Consider the following 21,686-nt stretch of genomic DNA (forward strand, 5'->3'; position numbering starts at 1 on the left):
CCAGCGTTTGGGCAAGAGGAGGAGTGGGGACAGGCTTTGCACACGATCCTGTGCACCTGTGCTGGAAAGCCAGGCCGGGCGCCGCGCCTCCCCGGGCCCTCCGACAGACAGCCGCGGGAGCCAGCCGGGCAGGGCTCGGCCGGTCTCTGGAGAAGGCAGGGAACCGCGAGGGCCCGATCCTCCGGGACGTTCTCCTGCGCAGCCCCCCCCCCCGCGCTGGCGCAAGAGGCGTCCCAATGGATGGGGCACAAAGGCGCGACCTCCACTCCTTTCCTTCTGCAAACTCGGGACCTTCCTACTCCTGGCCGATGGACGCCCCCCATCCCCCCTTGGGCAGACGCAACTCCGGAGGGGACCCCGCTGCAATACAAGCGGCTGAATCAACTCTTTGCCGCCCCTCCCTTGGAAAGTCTGAACTCCCTCCGCACAGAACTGGGGAGGGGGGCGCCGGCAGGGTCGCTCTCTCTTTCTGCCACCCTCCCTGCCCACCCGCAAGCTTGTGCCTGAGTAAGGGGGAGGCTCCATAAAGCAGGGGTTGTTCCACAAGCTGCAGAAGGCCAGCGCCTGCTCCCAAGGGGCTGCTCTCTGGGACCACCACATGTTGGGCTTTGGGCCAAAACCACAGGCGGTTTTGCTGCCTTGGCTTTGCCATTCTCTAGATGCGCATTTCCCCCAACTGAATTCTCAAAACTCTGCCTGGGGGCTTATTGTTGAGTTTTGAGAATTTGGCTGGGGAGAATGTGCATTTAGAGAGTGGCAAACCCAAGGCAAAACCTCCCCTGCGTTTTCGCCCTTTGACTTCACTGTTAAAAGGTGCTCTCTCCGGTTCTGGCAGTAACGAAGAGGAAGAGTTGGTTTGTCTGTGCCGACTTTCTTTACCACTTAAGGCAGAATCAAAGCGGCTGACAATCACCTTCCCTTCCCCTCCCCACAACAGACACCCTGTGAGGTAGGTGGGGCTGAGAGAATGTGACTTGCCCGAGGTCACCCAGCTGGCTTCGTGTGTAGGGGTGGGGAAACCAACCAGGTTCACCAGATTAGCCTCGCAAGGGAGGCCAGGGCAGGGGCAAGGCCGCATCTGCTGAGGGAAGGCCGAGCCCCAGCCGCAGAGTGAAGGGGGAAGTTCCGGGCTCGGGAGGAGGATGCTTTTCAGGAGAGCCCCCTCGCGCCACTTCCCCCACACACGCGGGGAATTTGTTCATATTTTTTTCAAACTATAGTCTGGCCCCCAACAGTGTTTGAGGGACAGTGAACTGGCCCCCTGTTTAAAAAGTTTGAGGACCCCTGGTCTAGATAATACTTGTTTAGAGTTATTGTTAGTGCACCTGGTATTTCTATCTAGTTACAATTAATCTTTCCCTCCCTTAACATCCCAGCCACCCAGGCGCCTTTGGCCAGCCTTGAGATGAACAAACAGTATTGTATAGCTATCTCTTCTTGAATTCTTTTCTGTCTGTCTTTAACTTCTAAATATATCTCTCCAGAGGCCCTCTGATTTTGGAGCTTTTTAATAATAATTTTCAATTTTTAACTCTTACAGGTCTGCTGCCTCAAGACTGATGTAAATTTCATTTTGGTGAACATGCCCAGAATGTTTCTGAGATTTCAGAATATATTTATATTAAAATAATATATTCACATATAAATATATTCATTTAAAACTCTCATGTTATAAGAATGGGTGATAGAAATAGTTTAGAACATGTTGGTTCCCCCCAATCGGATTACATTTCTAGCAAAATGAAGACAAATATAGATTCTTTTTTCCCCTCCCATATTCAAACGAAGCCTCCTATAGAAATTCCACCAGTGGTATAATCTGTAAGTCTGCACCTGAGAAACATTTTGGGTGACATCTTGGCCATTTATGCATGTTCAGTTTTTTAAAAATATTTTTTTTTACATTCTTTTAATCCAACATATCAGGACATAAAACAGTATCCAAAACTTAAAAATTAATAAACAAAACAATTAGTATTGCTGATATTATTCTATAATTGATAATTAACATTCCGTTAACTCCCCCTTCACCCTCTTCCGTCTAAAAATAAAATGTATAAACTTTTGCTAACGGTACTAATCCCAATATTATTTTAATTAACAAATTATTATCCTATCTAACATTATTATATCATTACCTAATGTAAAAATAATAAAGAGTATAAATAAGGGATTAGATCAAAGAATAACCTTTAAACGTCCCCATTAAAAATTGATTTTCACAATAAATTCTCCAAGCCTCCCATTCCCCCATAAACTGCATTGTCATTCTGGTTTATCAGAGCTGTAAGTTTCGCCATCTCAGTCAATTCCAGCATCTTTTGTATCCAATCTTTTTTTCCAGGTATTTCCGCTGTCTTCCATTTAGCTGCATATGTCAGTCTTGCAGCCGTGGTGGCATATATCAAAAAAGTTCGTTGAGTACAAATGGTATCTGGTATCATACTTAATAACATCATTTCAGGTGTTTTAGGAATATTTTGTTGTAAAACCAATCTTATTTCAGTATATATCATGTCCCAGAATTTCTTAGCTTTTTCACAAGTCCACCACATATGATGAAAAGATCCTATTTCTTTGTTACATTTCCAACAATTTGGTGACATTGAAGCAAATGATTTTGCAAGTTTTTTGGTGTTAAATACCATTTATACATCATTTTATATATATTTTCTCTTAATGATTGCGAAAGTATAGCTTTCAGGTCTCTTGTCCAAAGCCTTTCCCATTTCTGTAACGGTATGTCATGACCCAGCATTTGTGCCCAACTAATCATAGTAGGTTTTATCTGCTCTTGTTCACAATAAAGTTCTAACAATAGTTTATACATCTTAGATATAAGATGATCATTTGTATCCAATAAAAGTTTCTGTAAAGTTGATTTAGTCTTGGAAATCCTGTTTTCATATCCTGTAAAAAACCCGAGTTTATTTGATGATACTGAAACCAAGATAATAAATCTTTAACTTCTTCATATCCTTTTAGTGAACATTTTGTACCGTCCCATTTCAGAAGATCCTGGTATGTTACAAATTGGGCTAATCTTAATGGGCGTAATGTTAACATTTCTTGTGATGAAATCCATAATGGAGTTTTTGTTTCTAATAAATGTTTGTATCTGATCCATATCCTGTAGAGAGATGATTTAACCATGTGTTGTTGAAATGATGCATGGTTTTTCATTTTATTATACCACAAATATCCATGCCAACCACTTCTATTATCAAAACCCTCCAAATCCAGTAAACGTGTATTTTTCAAATCCATCCAGTCTTTCAACCATACTAAAGCAGCCGCCTCAGCATATAGCTTAAAATTGGGAAGTGCAAGTCCACCCCTTTCTTTTGAGTCCACCAAATATTTGTAAGCAATCCTTGGTTTTTTCCCTTGCCAGATGAAATTCAATAAGGCTTTCTTCCAGGTATTGTCAGGCCTGCTCTCTGCTGAGACAGCCAGACTGTGTGTGTTATGATTCCGCCAGGTGCGTCCCAAGGCCAAGCCTGGTAACTGCCAAATTCCTTTCCTCTGTGGGAACTGCTCTCGTGGGGGGGGGGGGTTGCCATGGCTGCTATCTGATATGACCAATGCTCTTCCATATAGGCCTTTAGCCGTGCCTTTAGTTCTCATTCGTGCCAATTTACCTGTTAGCTCTGTATACCTGTAGGTTTTCTAATAAATCAACTCTCTTTTAGACTACTCGCCTGTGGACGTTGTTTATGGGATTACCACGGGGACAAGTGCTCACAGGTATTAAAGTACTTTACTTGGGATATTATAGGGAGATTCTGAAACAAAAATAATAATCCCGGTGATATATTCATTTGAATTGTTGAAATGCAGCCAAGCAATGACAATTTCTTATTTGTCGAAATCATCATATCTGTCTTTATTGCTTCACATAGTTTGATATAGTTATTAATAATCAAGTCCGCGTTTTTTGTAGAGATTCAAATTCCCAGGTATTTCACTTTAGTCACTTTCTGCCTACCTGTCATAGTTATAAAATGTTGTTGTTCTATTCCAGAAAGATTTTTAAAAATCGTTTGTGTTTTCTCTTGATTAATTTTAAATCCTGAAACAATGCTATAAGAGTCCAATATCTCCTTCAATTTATTTGGATTGATTAGGATAATCTAAGATCAATAGTAGATCGTCATCAAATGCTCTCAGTTTAAATTCCTGTTTATTTATTTTTAGTCCATATACATCCCCTGATTCACGAATTTTACAACACAAAGACTCCAAAACCAAAATAAAAAGTAAAGGGGAGAGTGGGCATCCTTGTCTCGTCCCCTTTTGTATATTGCATTCTACTGACATTGATTCATTTACCAATATTTTCGCCTGCTGTTTGGTATATATGGCATCTATACCTCTTCTAAATTTTTCTCCAAAGTTCATTACTTCCAAAGTCTTTTTCATGTAATCCCAAGAAACCATATCAAAAGCTTTCTCCGCATCTAGGAAGACAAAAGCCACTTTATGTTGAATATTATATTTGTAATACTCCAGTGCATCCAAAAGAATCCTGACGTTATCTTTAATTTGTCTTCCCGGAACAAAACCTGCTTGGTCTTCATGAATCAGATCTTTAATTAACTTTTTAATTCTAGCTGATAAAACAGAGGCATAAATTTTATAATCTACATTCAACAATGAAGTGGGTCTATAATTGGTTACTTTTTCAGGGTCTCTTCCAGACTTGTGGATCAATAAAATGTAAGCATGTGACCATGTTTCAGGGGACAGTCCCGTATCCAATATTGTGTTACAAAGCATCAAAAATGGGTTCAACAAACGCAATTTAAAAATACGATAGAACAGAGCAGTTATTCCATCTGGACCAGGAGGGGTTTTTTTTTTTCGTTTTTTGCTTTTTAAAAGCTTCTCCTAGCTCCTCTAAAGAAATTGGTTCATCTGTAGATTTTTGTTGGGCTAATGATAATTTTTTAATATTTATAGAGTGTAAAAAAATTTCCATCTTTTTAGTCGATATTTCATCTTTCTGATATAATTATAGAAAGACACAAATTCCTTATGTATATCTGTTGTATTATAAACAGGTCCTTTTACTGTTTGTAATTTGGCTATAATCCTTTTTTGAAATGAGTCCCTCAATTGAGTTGCCAAAAATTTACCAGGTTTATTTGCCTGTTCAAAATATCTTTGTCTTACAAATTTCAAATTTTTATTCATTTCTTCAGAAACACCATATTTAACTGATGTTTAAGAGCATTTATTTTCCCTAAAATAATGCTTCTTTGATCCTCTTGTAATTCCAAAATCAAATCTTGTTCCAATTTTTGTAAGTCCCAAAGTATATTGTTATTCAACTGTAGCTGCTGTTTCCTCCATGCCGTATTCTTCTGAATCATAAATCCCCTAATCACTGCTTTGGAGGCATCCCATTCGATGTTTAAGGTGGTTTCTCCATTCATATTAATTTCAAAAAAATCTTTAATCAAGGTAGATAGTTCCTCTAATATTTTCTCATCTTTCAGAAGTTTGTCATTCAATCTCCATCTGAATGCTTGTCTGTTATTCCACTCAAAAGAAACCGGATTATGGTCAGAAAAACTTCTTGGTATAATATGTACTTTACGTAATTGTGTAAAGATAGATTTACTTGCCCATATCATATCTATTCTAGAGTGTGAATCATGCCTTGATGAATAAAAAGTAAATTATTTAGCCGTCGTGTTCATAGTTCTCCAGTTGTCTTGTAATTCAAATTCGTCCATCATTTGAAGGAAGGTCTTAGGAAGAATTCCTTCGTTACCTTTAGCTTGGGTTTTCTTATCCAAAACTGGGGAAATTATTCCATTGAAATCTCCCATCAATAAAATCTGTTCTTGGGCATAATTAAGCAAAGTCTCATGCAATTGTTCATAAAACAGCCTTCCCTTCATTTGGTGCATAAATTCAAACAACCAATGTTTTTTGACCCATTATTTTTGTTCTAATTATCGCTATTCGACCTTCTTCATCTTTATATACAAGTTCAGGGTTCAAGTTGGACTGTGCATATATGACTACTCCTTTAGTTTTAGTTTTAGATGATGCAATGAAAGCTTGATCCAATTTCTTTCCAAATATTTTCTATCTTTTTTTGAGATGTGAGTTTCTTGTAAACAAATTAATGTATATTTTTGTTTTTATCTTTTCATTCAGACCATTAACATTCCATGAAATTATTTTAGCCATGATGTTTCTTCAATCTTTTAAAGAAAATAGTCTTATAATCTAGTTCCTCCACCTGCTCCCTTCGATGAGAGAGTTCATCTTTCTCTTCTTCCTGCTCTTCAGAAGGGACATCCATTAATTCCCACATCTTTGTACATAAATGTTAATCCTTGTGGTAGTATTCAGCGGTATTTTATTCCATTCTTCCTTAACGTTGCAGTAAAGTCTTTGAAGATATTTCTTTTTGACATTAGATGTCTAGGGATGTCTTTGAGTATTATCAAACTCGTTTCTTTTATCGACATTGGATTATCATAGTGAAGTTTCATGATAGCATCTTTCATTCTAATGTCATAGAAGGTAATCATAACATCTCTTGGTTTAGATTTCTTCAATCTTGCTGGTAAAGGAATCCTATAAATCCTATTTATTGCATGGCCCAAGTCTCGTTCATCTATTTGGGTTAGATCTGCCAATATCTTTATAAGAGCATCTCTAGTATCACCCAAATCCTCAGGCAGGTTACACAGACGCAAGTTGGTCTCTCTAGCTTTCATGTTCATCATAGCAAGCTGGTCCTTGACCATATCTTCCTGGGTAAGTATTGCATCAATTTGTCTCTCATGGCCCTCCACCTTCTTCTTAGTTTCCTTCTGGTCTTCCATTACCTTTTTTACTGATCCATCCAGAGTCTTCATATCCGTTTTAATTGTGTTAACTTGGATTTTCACATCTTTTAGCTCTTCTGTTACTTTATTCATTTTTTGAGTGATTGACTGGGTAAAGGTATTCAGCATAGTAGTCATTTGATCCATCTGTTTTGACATCTGCTCTTGTTGTTTTGACAGCTGTTCATGTTGTTTTGCGGTTGTCTCGCTTTGTTTGGCAAACATCTTGAATTTTCTTTTCCATATTTGCTTCTTGCGAGGGTTCTTTAAGTTTAGATAATGCAGGAGATACTGTATGAAGTGATCCAGACCTTTGGCGGGATGAAGACATCTACAGCCGATGCTTTATTTTTAGCAATTTTGGCAGGTCTAAAAAATTGTTGTTTCCAGAGTGTGGGTAGTTTAGTAGCTTATGCTGTACATAGTCGTTAAACTATATAAGCACAGATCCTCAAAATCAGCTTAAAAATAAAGTTATAAGTATTTAAGTACCATTGAATTTTCTGGATGCTCTAGGTCGGAGGATACACAGGAAGTAGGAAGTTGACCAGAAATTGTAAAGCCGCGGACCTTCCATCGTCCCCTTTCTGTAGTTTTTGGTATCAGAACCTTTTAGTTGGTGCAGCAAGGGAATGCACATCCAGTCCTATGGTAGCTCCGTCTTTCCCGTTTCCCTGTTCTCGGTGATTGGTTGTCTTGCAATATAGTGATATTTTTTCCTAGAGGTCTTCCGGTACTTCAATATAGATCTCTTTCTGTAAACGTGGCTGGCGGACCTTCCCGAACCAGAAAAGGTATCGTGACCAAGGGGTAGGAGGGAATAATTTATCCATTCCCCTCAAACATCACTCCTTCTGATTGGTAGTTCCTCCGTCTCTCAAAAATTAATTTCTTTAGTCTACCCACAGATCTACTTGATAGAGTCCTTGCCGTTTTATCTGATATCTTTTTAAAGTAAAAAAGTTGTTATACGATGGGGGGGGGGGGAGAGCGCGGATTTCCCAGTTAGTTCTACCAATCAGTTCAGCCTTCTATTCCCGGTAAGATCAAAAGAATTCTTGTTACTCACTTAGATTTTGGAGGGTGAGGTATTGTTTCATTAAAATAGTTCATAAGTTGGTAATAGGTAATGGAGGTCCAAGCCTAATGCCAGAGAGACGCTTGAGGCGATGCAATCTCCTCTCAATGACAGCATCCACACCTCCAGGGGACTTAAAAAAGCTCCCTCGGAGAGTATGGGAGTCACACCGCTTCCTTCGGGCTGCAGAGGTATTCCTGCGTCCCGGTCCGCTATTTAGAAACGGGTTTGGTGTGCCGAAGCACTCCAATTTAAAGCGTTTCTTGGATTCCTTCGGGAGCTCTCCCGAGGAACATGCGCTAGGACCAACGCAATTACCGGAAGTCCCTATGCATGTTCAGTTTTGATGCTCGCTCAAAGCTCTTTTTTTAAATGCGACTTTAAAAATGCCTATTCACGTCCCGACGCAAAAGGAGAAATTCCACCTCCCCCACTCGCTTGCTCCTTCGTTCCTGTTTGCATAGCCATTAGCATGTGCATAGCTAATGCGCCGCTGTTATTTTTGCATGGTTCCTTCAGGGGATTCTTCTTGGCGGGGGCAGAGCAAACACCAAAGGTTGCGTTAAAGAGGCTCTTAAGTAATGCGAAGCAGGTATGCTCCTGCTTCACAATCACTTCTGGAATGATGGTTCAGCGTGAAAAATTCAAAAAAATATTCAGGGCAATTCAGCCTGGAACACGCTGCTAATTACCAAGCATAAATGGCCCTTCTTTAACTAATCTTGAAACCAGGCAGGGTACAGCCAGGGAAGCTATTTAAGTGAGGCCGCTCGAGATTCTAGCCTGAATGCTAAAGAGCTGAGTGAGATTTTACTGGGATTGCACCTTTAATTCCATACCAGTATTGGTAAGCACATGTTATTTCAACCAATAAATAAATAAATGCATTATTTTTGTTGTGCGAAGGAAGGCATTGTAGTAGAAGGTCAAAAAATCAGCTCTGAGAAAAATATGGAGTTTAAGCCTTTGGACCTTCTCCCTATGTGCACAGAATCCTATGCCTTCACACTTCTGAAAGATTAATGCAGTATGAACTAGAACTATTCTAAATAAATAAATAATAGAATGCAGTGAAAGATGATGTGTACATCAGGATTTGTGTGAAGCTGCACAAAAACTGTCATGTTCAGTTTTCTGTCTTGTTCAGAAGAATCATTCTAGTGCTTTTGTATCAGCGATTCTCTACGAGGCATGGTGCATAGTATAGATAAAAGGCAAAACAAGAGGTGTTCTCTGCTAGCAGTGGAGGACAGGATATACACATTTCAGCAGGGGTGAGCTACATTGCAACAAGCCAAGATGAAAGCTTTGTTTTGTCAGTGAAAGACTTAATATACAGTGGCAGTTCATTTCCCAAGATACATCCGCTGCATTTTAGTCTGTACCTCTGTTTTAATAAAGGACTCCTCATCTGTGTAATCGTAAAAAGCAAAGGAGAGAAAAATAAATTATCCCAAGTGTATCAATTAGGAGTCTCGAGGTAAGTTGTTTTATGCACATTCAATCACTTCATGACTTCAGCACCAAGTGGTGACTGATATGCTCAAAGCAGCCGTCAAGGTGCATCTAATCGAGATTCTAAATTCACCAAAAACAATAGTATAAAGTGGTAGTATAGGCTGATTACTTTCGGTAGGCTTGCAGTGCTGCTTTGGTGCCAGGAATCCTAGATTTTGCTATTTCAGATTGTCAGGGGAAAATTGGTCTAAGAGTATGAGAGGGGAGCGTGGAATCTAGTGAGAAGTTCTGAATGCACAAACTAAGAAAACATCCCAGAGTTCCCTGCCTTTTCATGAAGGAATCTGAAATTTTTCTTACGCAATGTGGAGCTTGACCAAGCATGAAGGGTCTCACATCAAGGAAAAAATCAAGATGGCGGCATCGGCCGTTGTAAGGTAGGTAACTGCCTGATCTTGCTGACCATTAGTGCCAACCATGGGGACAAACATGTGGTGAGTATGGAATGTATTAATGTGGGGACATTTTAGCTCACTTTTTCTCCCAAGGACTTGAAGTGCATTACAATGTTAATTAATAACATAGAACAACAATATATGTGTGTAAAATGTCGTCAAGTCACAGCTGACTTATGGTGACCCCATAGGGGTTTCAAGACATGAGACTAACAGAGGTGGTTTGCCATTGCCTGCCTCTGCATAGCAATCCTGGAATTCATTGGTCGTCTCCCATCCAATTACTAACCAAGGCTGACCCTGTTTAGCTTCTGGGAGCTTATAAGATTGGGCTAGCCTGGCCATCCAGGTCAGGGCCAAACAGCAGTATGTGTGTGTGTGTGTGTGTGTGTGTTAAGTGCCGTCAAGTCGCTTCCGACTCATGGCGACCCTATGAATGAAAGTCCTCCAAAATGTCCTATCTTTGACAGCCTTGCTCAGATCTTGCAAATTGAAGGCTGTGGCTTCCTTTATTGAGTCAATCCATCTCTTGTTGGGTCTTCCTCTTTTCCTGCTGCCCTCAACTTTTCCTATCATGACGGTCTTTTCCAGTGACTCTTGTCGTCTCATGACCAAAATACGACAGCCTCAGTTTAGTCATTTTAGCTTCTAGGGTCAGTTCAGGCTTGATTTGATCTATAACCCACTGATTTGTTTTTTTGGCAGTCCACGGAATCCGCAACACTTTCCTCCAACACCACATTTCAAAGGAATCTATTTTCTTCCTATCAGCTTTCTTCATTGTCCAGCTTTCACACCCATACATAGTAATAGGGAATATGATGGCATGAATTAATCTAGTCTTGGTGGCCAGAGTCACATCCTTACACTTCAAAATCTTTTCTAGCTCCTTCATGGCTGCCCTTCCCAGTCTCAATCTCCTTCTAATTTCTTGGCTGCAGTCTCCCTTTTGGTTGATAGTGGAGCCAAGGAATAGAAAGTCTTGAACAATTTCAATTTCCTCATTGTCAACCTTAAAGTTGTGTAATTCTCCTGTAGTCATTACTTTTGTTTTCTTGATGTTCAGCTGCAGTCCTGCTTTGGCACTTTCTCTTTTAACTTTCAGCTGTTGTTGTTTCAAATCTTCACTATTTTCTGCCAATAATGTAGTGTCATCAGCATATCTCAAATTATTAATGTTCCTCCCCCCAATTTTTACTCCACCTTCATCTAAATCTAATCCTTCTTTCCTAATTATATGTTCTGCATATAGATTGAAGAGATAGGGAGATAAAATACATCCTTGTCTGACACCTTTGCCAATTGGAAACCATTCCGTTTCTCCATATTCTGTTCTAACTGTGGCCTCTTGTCCAGAGTACAGGTTGCGCATCAAAACAATCAGATGTAGTGGCACACAGCAGTATACATTGCAGTAAATAAAACAATCAGTGCAAACTGACTATATCTGCATAAACTAACCTTTTAAAGTGTCTATACATTCATTTTAAAAGCCCATTAAACAGTTTGATCTTGGAGAGCCTTAACAGATGCATCCTGAGTCTAATGAGCAGGCTGTGTCTTATGTGCTCAATATGTTTAAAGTTCATTTGCCATTAATAAGAATGAGAACACACATATACTTACACAAGGGAACCCTTGGTGGGCACAGCTTTGATAAATATCACTGACACTTTCCCTGAATTGTTTGGAAGCAACCAATTCTTCAAGCACATATAACTGGAAAAAAGTTAACTTCGATACCCCATTCATGCAAGCACTCACAGGCATTGTTAAATTTATCTGGCATCAATGGGAGTTATTAAAACCCACTTTTCAAACAGTATTCTTCTGCATTAATAACAAGGTTCATTGATAGTCAAAAACTTTTTAAAAAAAATCTTACTCTGTTCTCTTCAATTGCAACATATTCTTCAAGGCAAAATAACTCTGAGATTATTTCTGGCACTAAATAGTTTCCCTAAGGCTTCAAAGTTCGAAAAAAATATTTATTTCAAACCACAAATTAATATGATCTTTCATAATGAGGTTATGTGTGGATGGCTGAAGCATCATAGGGATTGGGCCTAGGGCTATTTTCCTGATTTATGTCTTTTTCTAAATTAAGTAGACTACAGCAAGACACTAAAAGTCAGTTCCAGATGTTATCCTGGTGGAGCAAACAGTAAAGGAAGGCATTTTTCCAAATTGAACCAGTGCAATCCTAAACAGAGTTATATCCTTTTAAGTTCACTACATTCAAAGGGTTTAGAACAATGTATCTCTGTTTAGAATTACACTATAACTCTTTTTACTTCCTTGAATGACAGATTAACTCATAAATTTATTAACTCTGAAAACATCTTTGATTAGAAGAAGTACTTTCAGGAGAAAAATAGCAAAGCTACAAAGATTGCATTGTTGCCAGTTGCTGCTGTGACTTGTCATTTTCTTACGTATATACATTTCAACTCTAAACAGAAATCTCTCTTGCATTTTAGGACTGTTTAGTTCTGCTGTTTATGATTTGTGTGTGTGTGTGCCAACTGAGGATTTATTTAAAATATTTTTATGCCACTGTTCTGCCCAATTAGGGCTCTCAAGGTGGTGAACAACTACCGTATTTTTCGCTCCATAAGACGCACCTGACGATAAGATGCACCTAGTTTTTAGAGAAGGAAAACATGTTTTTAGAGGAGGCTTTAAAGCAGAGTCCCTGGAAGCTGGGCGGGGGGTCTTTAAACTCCTCCGCGCTGCCATCCCAGGCAGCACAGAGCACTTTCAAGACCCCCCCCCCGCCTTCCCGGGAGTCCCTGGAAGCCGGGCGGGGGGTATTTAAACTGCTCTGCGCTGTCTGGGATGGCAGCATGGAGAACTTTCAAGACCCCCCCGCCCAGCTTCCAGGGCCTCCCCAGGGACTTCCAGGGACCTCCCCCCTCCCCCCGCGCTTACCGGTCCGAGGCTCAGCTGTTGGGCGGGTCCCCGCCCAACAGCTGACCCTCGGGACGGGAAAGTGCGGGGGGGAGGTTAAACTGCTCTGCGCTGCCTGGGCAGGCAGCGCAGAGCAGTTTAAAGACCCACCGCCCCCCTTTCCGGGAGTCCCGGCAGCGCAGAGCAGGCTGGCAGCGCAGAGCAGTTTAACCTCCCCCCGTGCTTCCCGGTCCCGAGGCTCAGCTGTTGGGCGGGGACCAAAAAGGCTCCTTTTTTGGTTATGCTGTTAACAGATTAACATAATGAATCATGTGGAATTTCAGCTGCTTTGTGGAAGAGTGGGTAATCTTGATGGGGTTTTCTTCACGGGATTTCCCAACTCTGTTCTCACCCTGTGAACGGGAACCATGTTTCAGTGATTTGGGGTGGGGGGCTGCAAAAAGGAGCAAAGTGTTTCCCCCCACTTATCTGTTGCAGAAAACAGTCTCTGCTGTGCCTCACCCACTCCCTCGATCCTGGGGCCTAGAGGAGGGGCAGGCTCTAGGGACAATGGGCTGCTGTCTGCCTGGGATCCCATTTCCCCCTCCTCTTCCCCTAGGAAGCCTTACAGGGCTTCTCCTCTAGCTGGCCTAATGAGGTCACTGCAGCCTGTTCCCTGTCCCAAACTTCCAAAGTAGCCTTTCCGGTGAAGAATTGACTGTCGCCTGTGGCGGGTTCCAGTGCACCTCTGCCACCCTTGCTGCTTCGTGCCTCTGATTCTGGCTCTTGGGAGCTGGCTGCTGGCCCACCCCAAGCCTTCCTGGTTTCTCTGAGAGTTGCGGCAAGTCGAGAAGCTGCTCCTGTCAGGTCGAGCTTCCGCAGTCCTCCCTTGATGGCTCCCCCAGTGCAGTCTGGAGACCTCTGCCTCCTCAGAGTTAAGTGTGGGGGCTGGAGATCTGATCCCAGACATCTTGGTTTTCCCATATCCTAGTCTGACGCTCTAATCACTATACTACACTGGCTCATATAACATAGCATGTATCCTAGATAGTGCTTTGAGACTCTTGAAAGCCAAAATACAGCTTGGAAAAAAGGGAGACAAATGGGATAGATTTTGCTTTGTGCATAATGTATACATGACAAGATTTCAGGCTAAAAACATCCCTTCTTCAGTTGTTGGCAGTTTATATGTGATCTTTCGTTCATATAAACAAACATCAGACCTTGTGTATAAACCATCTTTTCAGTCTAAACCGTCAACAGCTGAAGAGGAATGTTTTGGCCCACACGCTGGTATAACACTTTTCATTTAGCTAATAAAAATAGTGTATCATTATCTTCTTTGCCCACCCAGAGATCAAGGAGGTCATTTTAATTTAATCACTTTTAATGTAAATAAAGCCACAATACTGCAATGATAAATGAGCGGTCTGAGTTAGTAAAGAGTAATAACGTTTAGCATTCCAGAAACGCAGCCGCATTCTCAAGTGCCTGTTGCAACTTCTGCAAGCATTTGTCACCATGCAGACTGAATGGTGTCAATTTATGCTTGCTATGCACAGTCTCAAGGTGTGAGGCTGTGGAGAATTTGGAATCAGAAATTCAGCTCAAGTCATCTCATCACTGGATTTTCAAATACTGCAAATTATTTGCTTTTGGTGAGAATGTAGACCTGGCATTTCAAACACCTTTGGGTTTGTGTTTTAGGTTTGTGTTTTTTTGCTTTTATTTCTGTTTTATCAAACTGCTGAAATGGTTGAAACATTTTCTCACATTTTAGCAGTTGTTTTGTTTTGTAAGCCTCCTTGTAGGCCTGCTGCAAGCTGGCGGGTGAGATATCAATTAGGTAAACCATTTATATAGAGGTCTTTGTTGAATATTGCCTCTAGAGGCCTCTCCCGGCCGGGAGAAGGCGGCGGGGGCGGCAGAGCGCCCTCCCCGCGACCGCAGAGGGCCTCTAGAGGCCTCTCCCGGCCGGGAGAAGGCGGCGGGGGCGGCAGAGCGCCTTCCCCGCGGCCGCAGAGGGCCTCTAGAGGCCTCTCCCGGCCGGGAGAAGGGGGCGGGGGCGGCGGAGCGCCCTCCCCGCAGCCGCAGAGGGCCTCTAGAGGCCTCTCCCGGCCGGGAGAAGGCGGCGGGGGCGGCGGAGCGCCTTCCCTGCGGCCGCAGGGGGGCTCTGGAGGCCGCTCCCGGCCTGGAAAAGATGGCGGTGGTAAGTTCCCCCCTCCCTCCTCCCTCCTCCTTCCCCCCTCTACCGTATTGACCCGCGTATAAGCCGAGGCCGGCTTTTTCAGCCCTTTTTTTGGGCTGAAAAACTCGGCTTATACGCGAGTATATACGGTAGTTTGGAATCCCCACTGTGCCATGGAAGCTTGCTGTATGACCTTGGACCAATCGCATACTCTCAGCCTGACCTACCTCACAGGTTTGTTGTGCAGATAAAATGGAGGAGAGGAGAACAATGTAAGCCACTTTGGGTCCCTCTTGGGGAGAAAGGCAGTATAAATAAATAAGTTCTAACTTCTGTTCCTCATTTGTTACTACTGAGGCAGATTAACATTTGTTGTCATGCATGTAAAGGGTGGAGGGGGAAGCATGATTTTACTACTTTGAAATATGGGGAAATATTAACTCTTCATAATATTAGCAAAGGGTTGCTGCTATCCTACTATTAAATATCTTCTAAGTTTCCAACCAGAATGGATGAGAAGGAGCTGAGACTGAAAAATAAGGGGGGGTGTTGAAGTGGGGATAGAGGAATGGCAGATCATGGAAGGAAGAGAGAAAAATGCAGGAGAAAAATGTGGAAAAAGTTTACAGAAATGTAAGGAAAGACAATGAATTTTTTTAAAATTTTGCTGTTACACACTAACAGGGCTGCCCATTTGCAAGATCTGGTTGTTCAGGAGCTGGGTGGAACTAAAGGAAAAAGCATGGAGTGTTGGAGATAATGACTTTGTTAGGAGGCTGCATGCTCACATTGACAGTAGTTTGTGCTGCCTGGTCTTGCCTTGTTCTAGTGTTGGCTTGGCAGATGGGTTTAACAGGATCTGAGAAGCAACGGTTTCCCTCAGACTTCTAGTAAACATTGCAGAAAGGTCGAGCTTTTTACTATGTGCCCCTATCGACTGCATTTAGAACTGCACTAGAAAAATGTAAATGCATTCTGTGAATAAAGCATGACACTGGCTTCGCGGCCCTCCGGCTGACTTGCACTCCCTGAATTTTGTCCGCCCAGTTCCCCCTCCCCTCAGTGGCACTCCACAGGGGCAAATAAAGGCTGGTTGGCTGGAGGGTGGGAAGGAGAAAATGAAGCAATACAAGTGGATAGACTACGGGGGCTGCCAGGGAAGGGAAAGAGAAAATATTGGGGGAGGGCACACAGGGAAGAATGAGATGCTCTGGGAAAGTCCTTACAGGACCCCCACTTTATTTATTATTTATTTACTTCATTTATACCCTGCCTTTCTCCCCAATGGGGACCCAAGGTGGCTTACATAACTCTCCTATCCTCCATTTAATCTTCATAACAATAGCCCTGTGACATAGGTTAGGCTGAAAATGTGTAACTGGCCCAAGGTCACCCAGCAAGCTTCCATGGCAAAGTGGGGATTTGAACCTGGTTCTCCTTGATCCTAGTCTGACATTCTAACCACTACACCACGCTAGCTCTCTCACTTTGTGGGGAAAAAGAGAGAAATTATAAGAAAAGCAATGAAGAAAATATTTTTGCCGATTTTCTTTCTTCCTGCTGGTATCTCACTAGTTGGTGACTTAAGAAAACTTTTGGCCCTTTCACAAATCCACTTATTTCAATTCCGTATAAGCAACTTTCCCAAATGTCAGCATTTTGTTCTTTTTCTCTAGTCACTCCACTTAACACTCTGTCCTAATAGCATTGCATTGTATCCTACTATCTACTCAGCAAAAAGTGACACAAAGCACAAATCTCACTGATACAAGCGCCTCCTCTGCCTCTCGTATGCATCAAGACAAAAGAATGCGCCAAGCCCTTACTGAGCAAAATGGTAGGATACACATCACTGTATTTTGCCCTCTTTGAGGATGTCTACAGCATTATTCGAACTCAGTGGAAAGAGGCCACAGAGGATGATAATGTGGTAAAGAAACTAATGTGGAAATGTGTGTTCCAAGCAGGCTGTAATTCATCTGCTTTTCAGAAAGCATGCTAGCAAATAAGCAAAGAGAGTTTTGTTTTCCCTGTTTCTTCACTGTGCAAAATCAATCCCCATTTCTTTCTGGCCTAATTATTATGAAGCATATATAAGCTACAGACTTTTATGTCCACCTCAAGAATATGCATTTTTGTTATCCAGGGTTTTTAACCTTGTTGAGAAAAATCCTTATAGTTTCTTTTCAATGTTCTTTCATAGGGATAAGGTGATACGGGTTGTTCCAGAAAATGAAGAAGCGGCAAAGACTTTAAAGGCCCTTTCTCAGCAATTTAAGGTGAGTCTGTCTTTTGTAGTGTTTAGAAGAAAATAGCATTGCTGGTAGACCAGATGTCATTTGGTATGATATAAAGGGCCTTTATGCTCTCTCTTGAAGTTGTAGGAGCTGAATATTTTTGTTCTGGCAGGGCTTCTGACCAAAGGATTGTTATAGTATTATCAAAACACGGAAGCTTGATGGATGCAACATCACCATCTGTCAACAGAGCAAGCAATTGAAAAAACAAAAATTGACAGGTGGAGAATGTTAGGAACCATTCTTAAAGTGGGTGGCAGTACTGATTGTCAGATAGAGATAATTTGGGGGAAGGAGGGCCGTGGGGAAACATCCCTGCATAAAAGGCCTAAGACAGCATTGTTTTTAGCTCCTATATTAAAGTTGAAGAGGGGGAATCATGATGGAGCTCCTTGGGGAAGGATTTTCATAATTTAGGTGCCACTACTGAAAAGGCTGAGTCTCATATAACTAGTCAAAAAGGGCAAGAGTCCAGTAGCACCTTAAAGACTAACAAAAATATTTTCTGGTAGGGTATGAGCTTTCGTGAGCCACAGCTCACTTCTTCAGATACAGCTAGAATGTGAATCCCTTGGTCTTTAAGTAGAGGAACAGTATGTAAATGTGAATAGCAGGCTTGATTGGATTAGGTGTGATATGCAAAAGAGTCTGTGATGTCCAGGGGAAAGATGGGTGTGGAGAAATCAGCATTGGTAATGGGCCATGAATGCAAGGTCTTTATTCAGCCCAGGTAAATGCATTGACTTTAGTTTGAATATCAACTGTAATTCAGCAGTTTCTCTTTCCAATCTCCCTTTAAAATTCCTTTGTAAGAGAACTGCTACTCTTAAATCTGCAACAGAATGTCCTGGAAGGTTGAAATGTTCACCCACTGGTTTTTGAATATTGTGGTTTCTGATGTCAGACTTATGTCCATTTAATCTTTGTCTAAGAGACTGACCTGTTTGTCCAATGTAGATTGTGGAAGGGCATTGCTGGCATGTGATGGCATAAATCACATTAGAAGATGAACAGGAATATGAACCTGAGATAGTATGGCTGACATTGGTGGGTCCAGAGATGGTGTTCCTAGAATCTATATGAGGGCAAAGTTGGCACCTCGGTTTGTTGCAGGCCTTGGTGCCAGAGTCCATGTTCTTGTTAAGTAGTTTATCATCATGGGTGAGAAGTTGTTTTAGGTTAGCTGGCTGTCTGTAAGCAAGAAAGGGACATCCCCCCAGTGCTTCAGCGAGGGAAGTGTCACAATCCAGCATTGGTTGTAGGTCCTTAATAATACGTTGGACTGGTTTTAGTTGGGAGCTATAAGTGACAACCAGAGGTATTCTGTTGTCGTTCTCTCTGGGCTTATCTTGTAGTAAGTTGTGCCTGGGTATCATTCTGGCCTTCTCAATCATCTTTCGCACCATATCTGCAGGATATTGTAGTTGCAAAAATGTTTGCTGTAGGTCTCTCAAGTGTGTATCTCTGTCTGAAGGATTGGAGCAGATGCGACTATAGCGTAGGGCTTGGCTATAGACAATGGATTGTCTGATATGGTTGGGGTGGTGGCTGGACGCATGTAGATACGTTTGCCGATCTGTCGGTTTCCGGTACAATGTGGTGCTTGTGTGTCCCCCATGGATCCGTACTGTGGTGTCCAGGAAGTTGATTTCTTGTTCGGAATAATTCATAGTTAGATTGATGGTGGGGTGGAAGTCGTTGAAAGCCTGGTGAAATCTTTCAAGGGCTTCTTTGCCATGAGTCCAGACAAAGAAAATGTCATCAATGAACCTCAGGTAAAGGAGAGGTGCCAGTGGGTATGAGTTCAGAAAATGTTGTTCTAGATCTGCCATGAAAATGTTGGCATATTGTGGAGCCATGCGAGTGCCCATGGCAGTGCCATTGATTTGAAGGTATAAGTCCTTACCAAACCGGAAGTAGTTGTGGCTCACGAAAGCTCATACCCTACCAGAAAATATTTTTGTTAGTCTTTAAGGTGCTACTGGACTCTTGCCCTTTTTGACTACTACAAACAGACTAACACGGCTACCCACTGTGAATTATCTCATATAACTATCCATCACGATGATGGGGGAAGGAACATGAATTGGGGGGCTCTCTAGATGACCTAGGTATACGGGGCATGACTCTCCTTGAAGTACCCAGATCATACAAGACTTTAAAGGTCAAAACCTGCCCTTCTGGACCTGTAAAGCAACTGGGAGCCTCTTCAGCATCAGCACTGATGTTATGTCTTCCATCCCAAGCAACCTCTTTTAATATTCTCGACCAGCAATAGTTGCTGATCATGTTTTAAATGCAGGTCTTATGGTTGCCTAATCCAAAGGGTGTGTACGATTAGAGCCACATATAACCATAACCTCTGCAGATAACTAGCTTTGCCAGTAATTATAATAAGAAGGGGGCCCCTGCTTTGCATATGGGTCCAGTTAAATAGCTAGCAGAGCTGGGAAAGGCCTTTCTCTGCCAGAGACCTTAGAGAATTACTGGGCTAGATGTATCAGTGGCCTAATATAGTGTACCTCAGCTTCATATATACAGGCGCTGTTCAATGACGAGAGAATGTAACATCCCTCCCAGTGCCTCCAAATACCACACAAAACCGCCACCCATTTCTACCTTTTCAAATCTATCAGCATAGCAACAAGAAGGTGTACTAAAGAGCCAAAGGATAGCAATAACATATACATTACTTTAATTACATGTGCCTTTATACCAGCCTTCAAGGTATATTTTAGACAGAAGAATGCAGACATGTTTTCAAAAGCGCTTTCTGAGTACTTCTGGCTTATGTTGTAAATATAAATTACCTATCATATAACTAACACTCACTTTTTCTCAGGGGAGAAAGGCAAATAAATTTCACATCAGTCTAATAAATCTGAGACTCTTTTTAAGAGTGAACTTGTTTATATTTAAACAAGAGGGAGCTGTGAAAATTTGTGGAAAGGTGTACTTAATCAGTTGGCTCCAAATTTATCCTCTATTGTATCTGATTCTTGCAGCTTCTTCTCCCCTAGGCAACTTAAAATGTGCTAAAAATGTATCTGACTGAGAAAGAGTGCAATGGGGCTGTGCATGTTTTGCCAGTCAAAGCCAATGAACGTGTTATCTGCTTTAGAAGAAAAAAGATGGGCACCTGTTTTCTTTCTTTGCAAGGCTAAAAACAGCATGTTGAAAGGGGGGTGTCAGTGGAAACCATGTGAAGTGAAAAAATTAAACAGCCTCCTTTTTGCAAAACCCTGATCGGAAGTGGGACTTTATGCAGCTGTTATTTCTATAGTCAAAGTGCTTAGAAAACCCAATCACAGATCTTCCAGTGTCTTTGTCTAGTTTGGCCCTCATTTCATTACAGGTTGAGTATCCATTACCCGGAAGTATGATATCCTAAATGATCCAAAATCCAAAACTTTTTTTTACAAAGGGTAATAAAATGGCATGTGTGCGGACCTATTGCACCAACAGCAGGTTCCCCATGATGGCCCACATGCACAAAATTATTAAAAATATTGTATCAAATTGCCTTCAGGCTATGTGTGTAAGGTGTATATAAAACATAAATGAATTTCGCGTTTAGACTTGGGTCCCATCCCCAAGATATTTCATTATGCATATGTAAATATTCCAAAATCTGGGGGGAAAAGAAAAAAAAAACGAAATCCAAAACGCTTCTGGTCCCAAGCATTTCAGATAAGGGTTACTCAACCTGGATATAAATTTCTGTCTTTATACCTCAGATTTTACATCTTCAGTATACAACTGGAGAAAAAGTGCCCTTTGACCACCAAAAAACACTATACTGGGATTCACATGTGAGTAAAGAGGCGAATTAGGTGAGATAGAGTGAAAAAGCTGACTGGATCCAACCCATTACCTTTTTCATCTTCATTTCTAACATGCTTTGACATTGCTTTATTACTTTCCAGAGCTTTTTCTTGCCAGTTTTGCAAGGGATACCCATTTTGCAAGGGATGTAGCAATTTATCCAAAAGGTTCTGTGTCCTGTCCTAATGTTTATTTGACAGAAAACAGGTAAAGGAATAAAATATTTGGTCAGTAATAAAACTTGAAAGCAACAGGCAACTGATTTCACATGATATAATTTTCAGTGAACGTACGATGCTTTGAAGAGCCCACAGGAAATTGATTATATACCGGAAATTAAAATACAGAACATATATTTAATCACCACTTGAATTATAGTAGCCACAAATATCATATGTAAAGTAGTAATGTTAAGGTTTGGGGGGCTTTTGTTTTGAGGCGTCATATTAAGAAAAAGTTCCCTACACATCCTTCCTAAAACATTATTTGCAGGCAAGTATGTTAACAGTTTCAAAACTGAATCTGCTTTAAAAAGCAGAAAACATGTTGGGCTGAAAAGTAAGTTACAACAAAAAGAGCGTGGTGTAGGGGTTAGCATGCTGGACTAGGATTTGAGAGACCCAGGTATGAATCCCAACTCTGCCA

General features: G+C 41.5%; 1 protein-coding gene across 1 annotated transcript in view; it reads left to right on the forward strand.

Annotated features, from left to right (window-relative positions):
• Positions 1-21,686, forward strand: part of CPA6 (carboxypeptidase A6) — a 69,381-nt gene that overhangs the window by 19,924 nt on the left and 27,771 nt on the right. The window contains exon 2 of the mRNA XM_056854370.1: positions 17,123-17,198. Within this exon, the coding sequence (XP_056710348.1) occupies positions 17,123-17,198 (76 nt within the window). The remainder of the gene's footprint in view (positions 1-17,122; positions 17,199-21,686) is intronic.

The sequence above is a fragment of the Euleptes europaea genome, chromosome 8, assembly GCF_029931775.1.
Source record: "Euleptes europaea isolate rEulEur1 chromosome 8, rEulEur1.hap1, whole genome shotgun sequence".
NCBI classification, from domain to species: Eukaryota; Metazoa; Chordata; class Lepidosauria; order Squamata; family Sphaerodactylidae; genus Euleptes; species Euleptes europaea.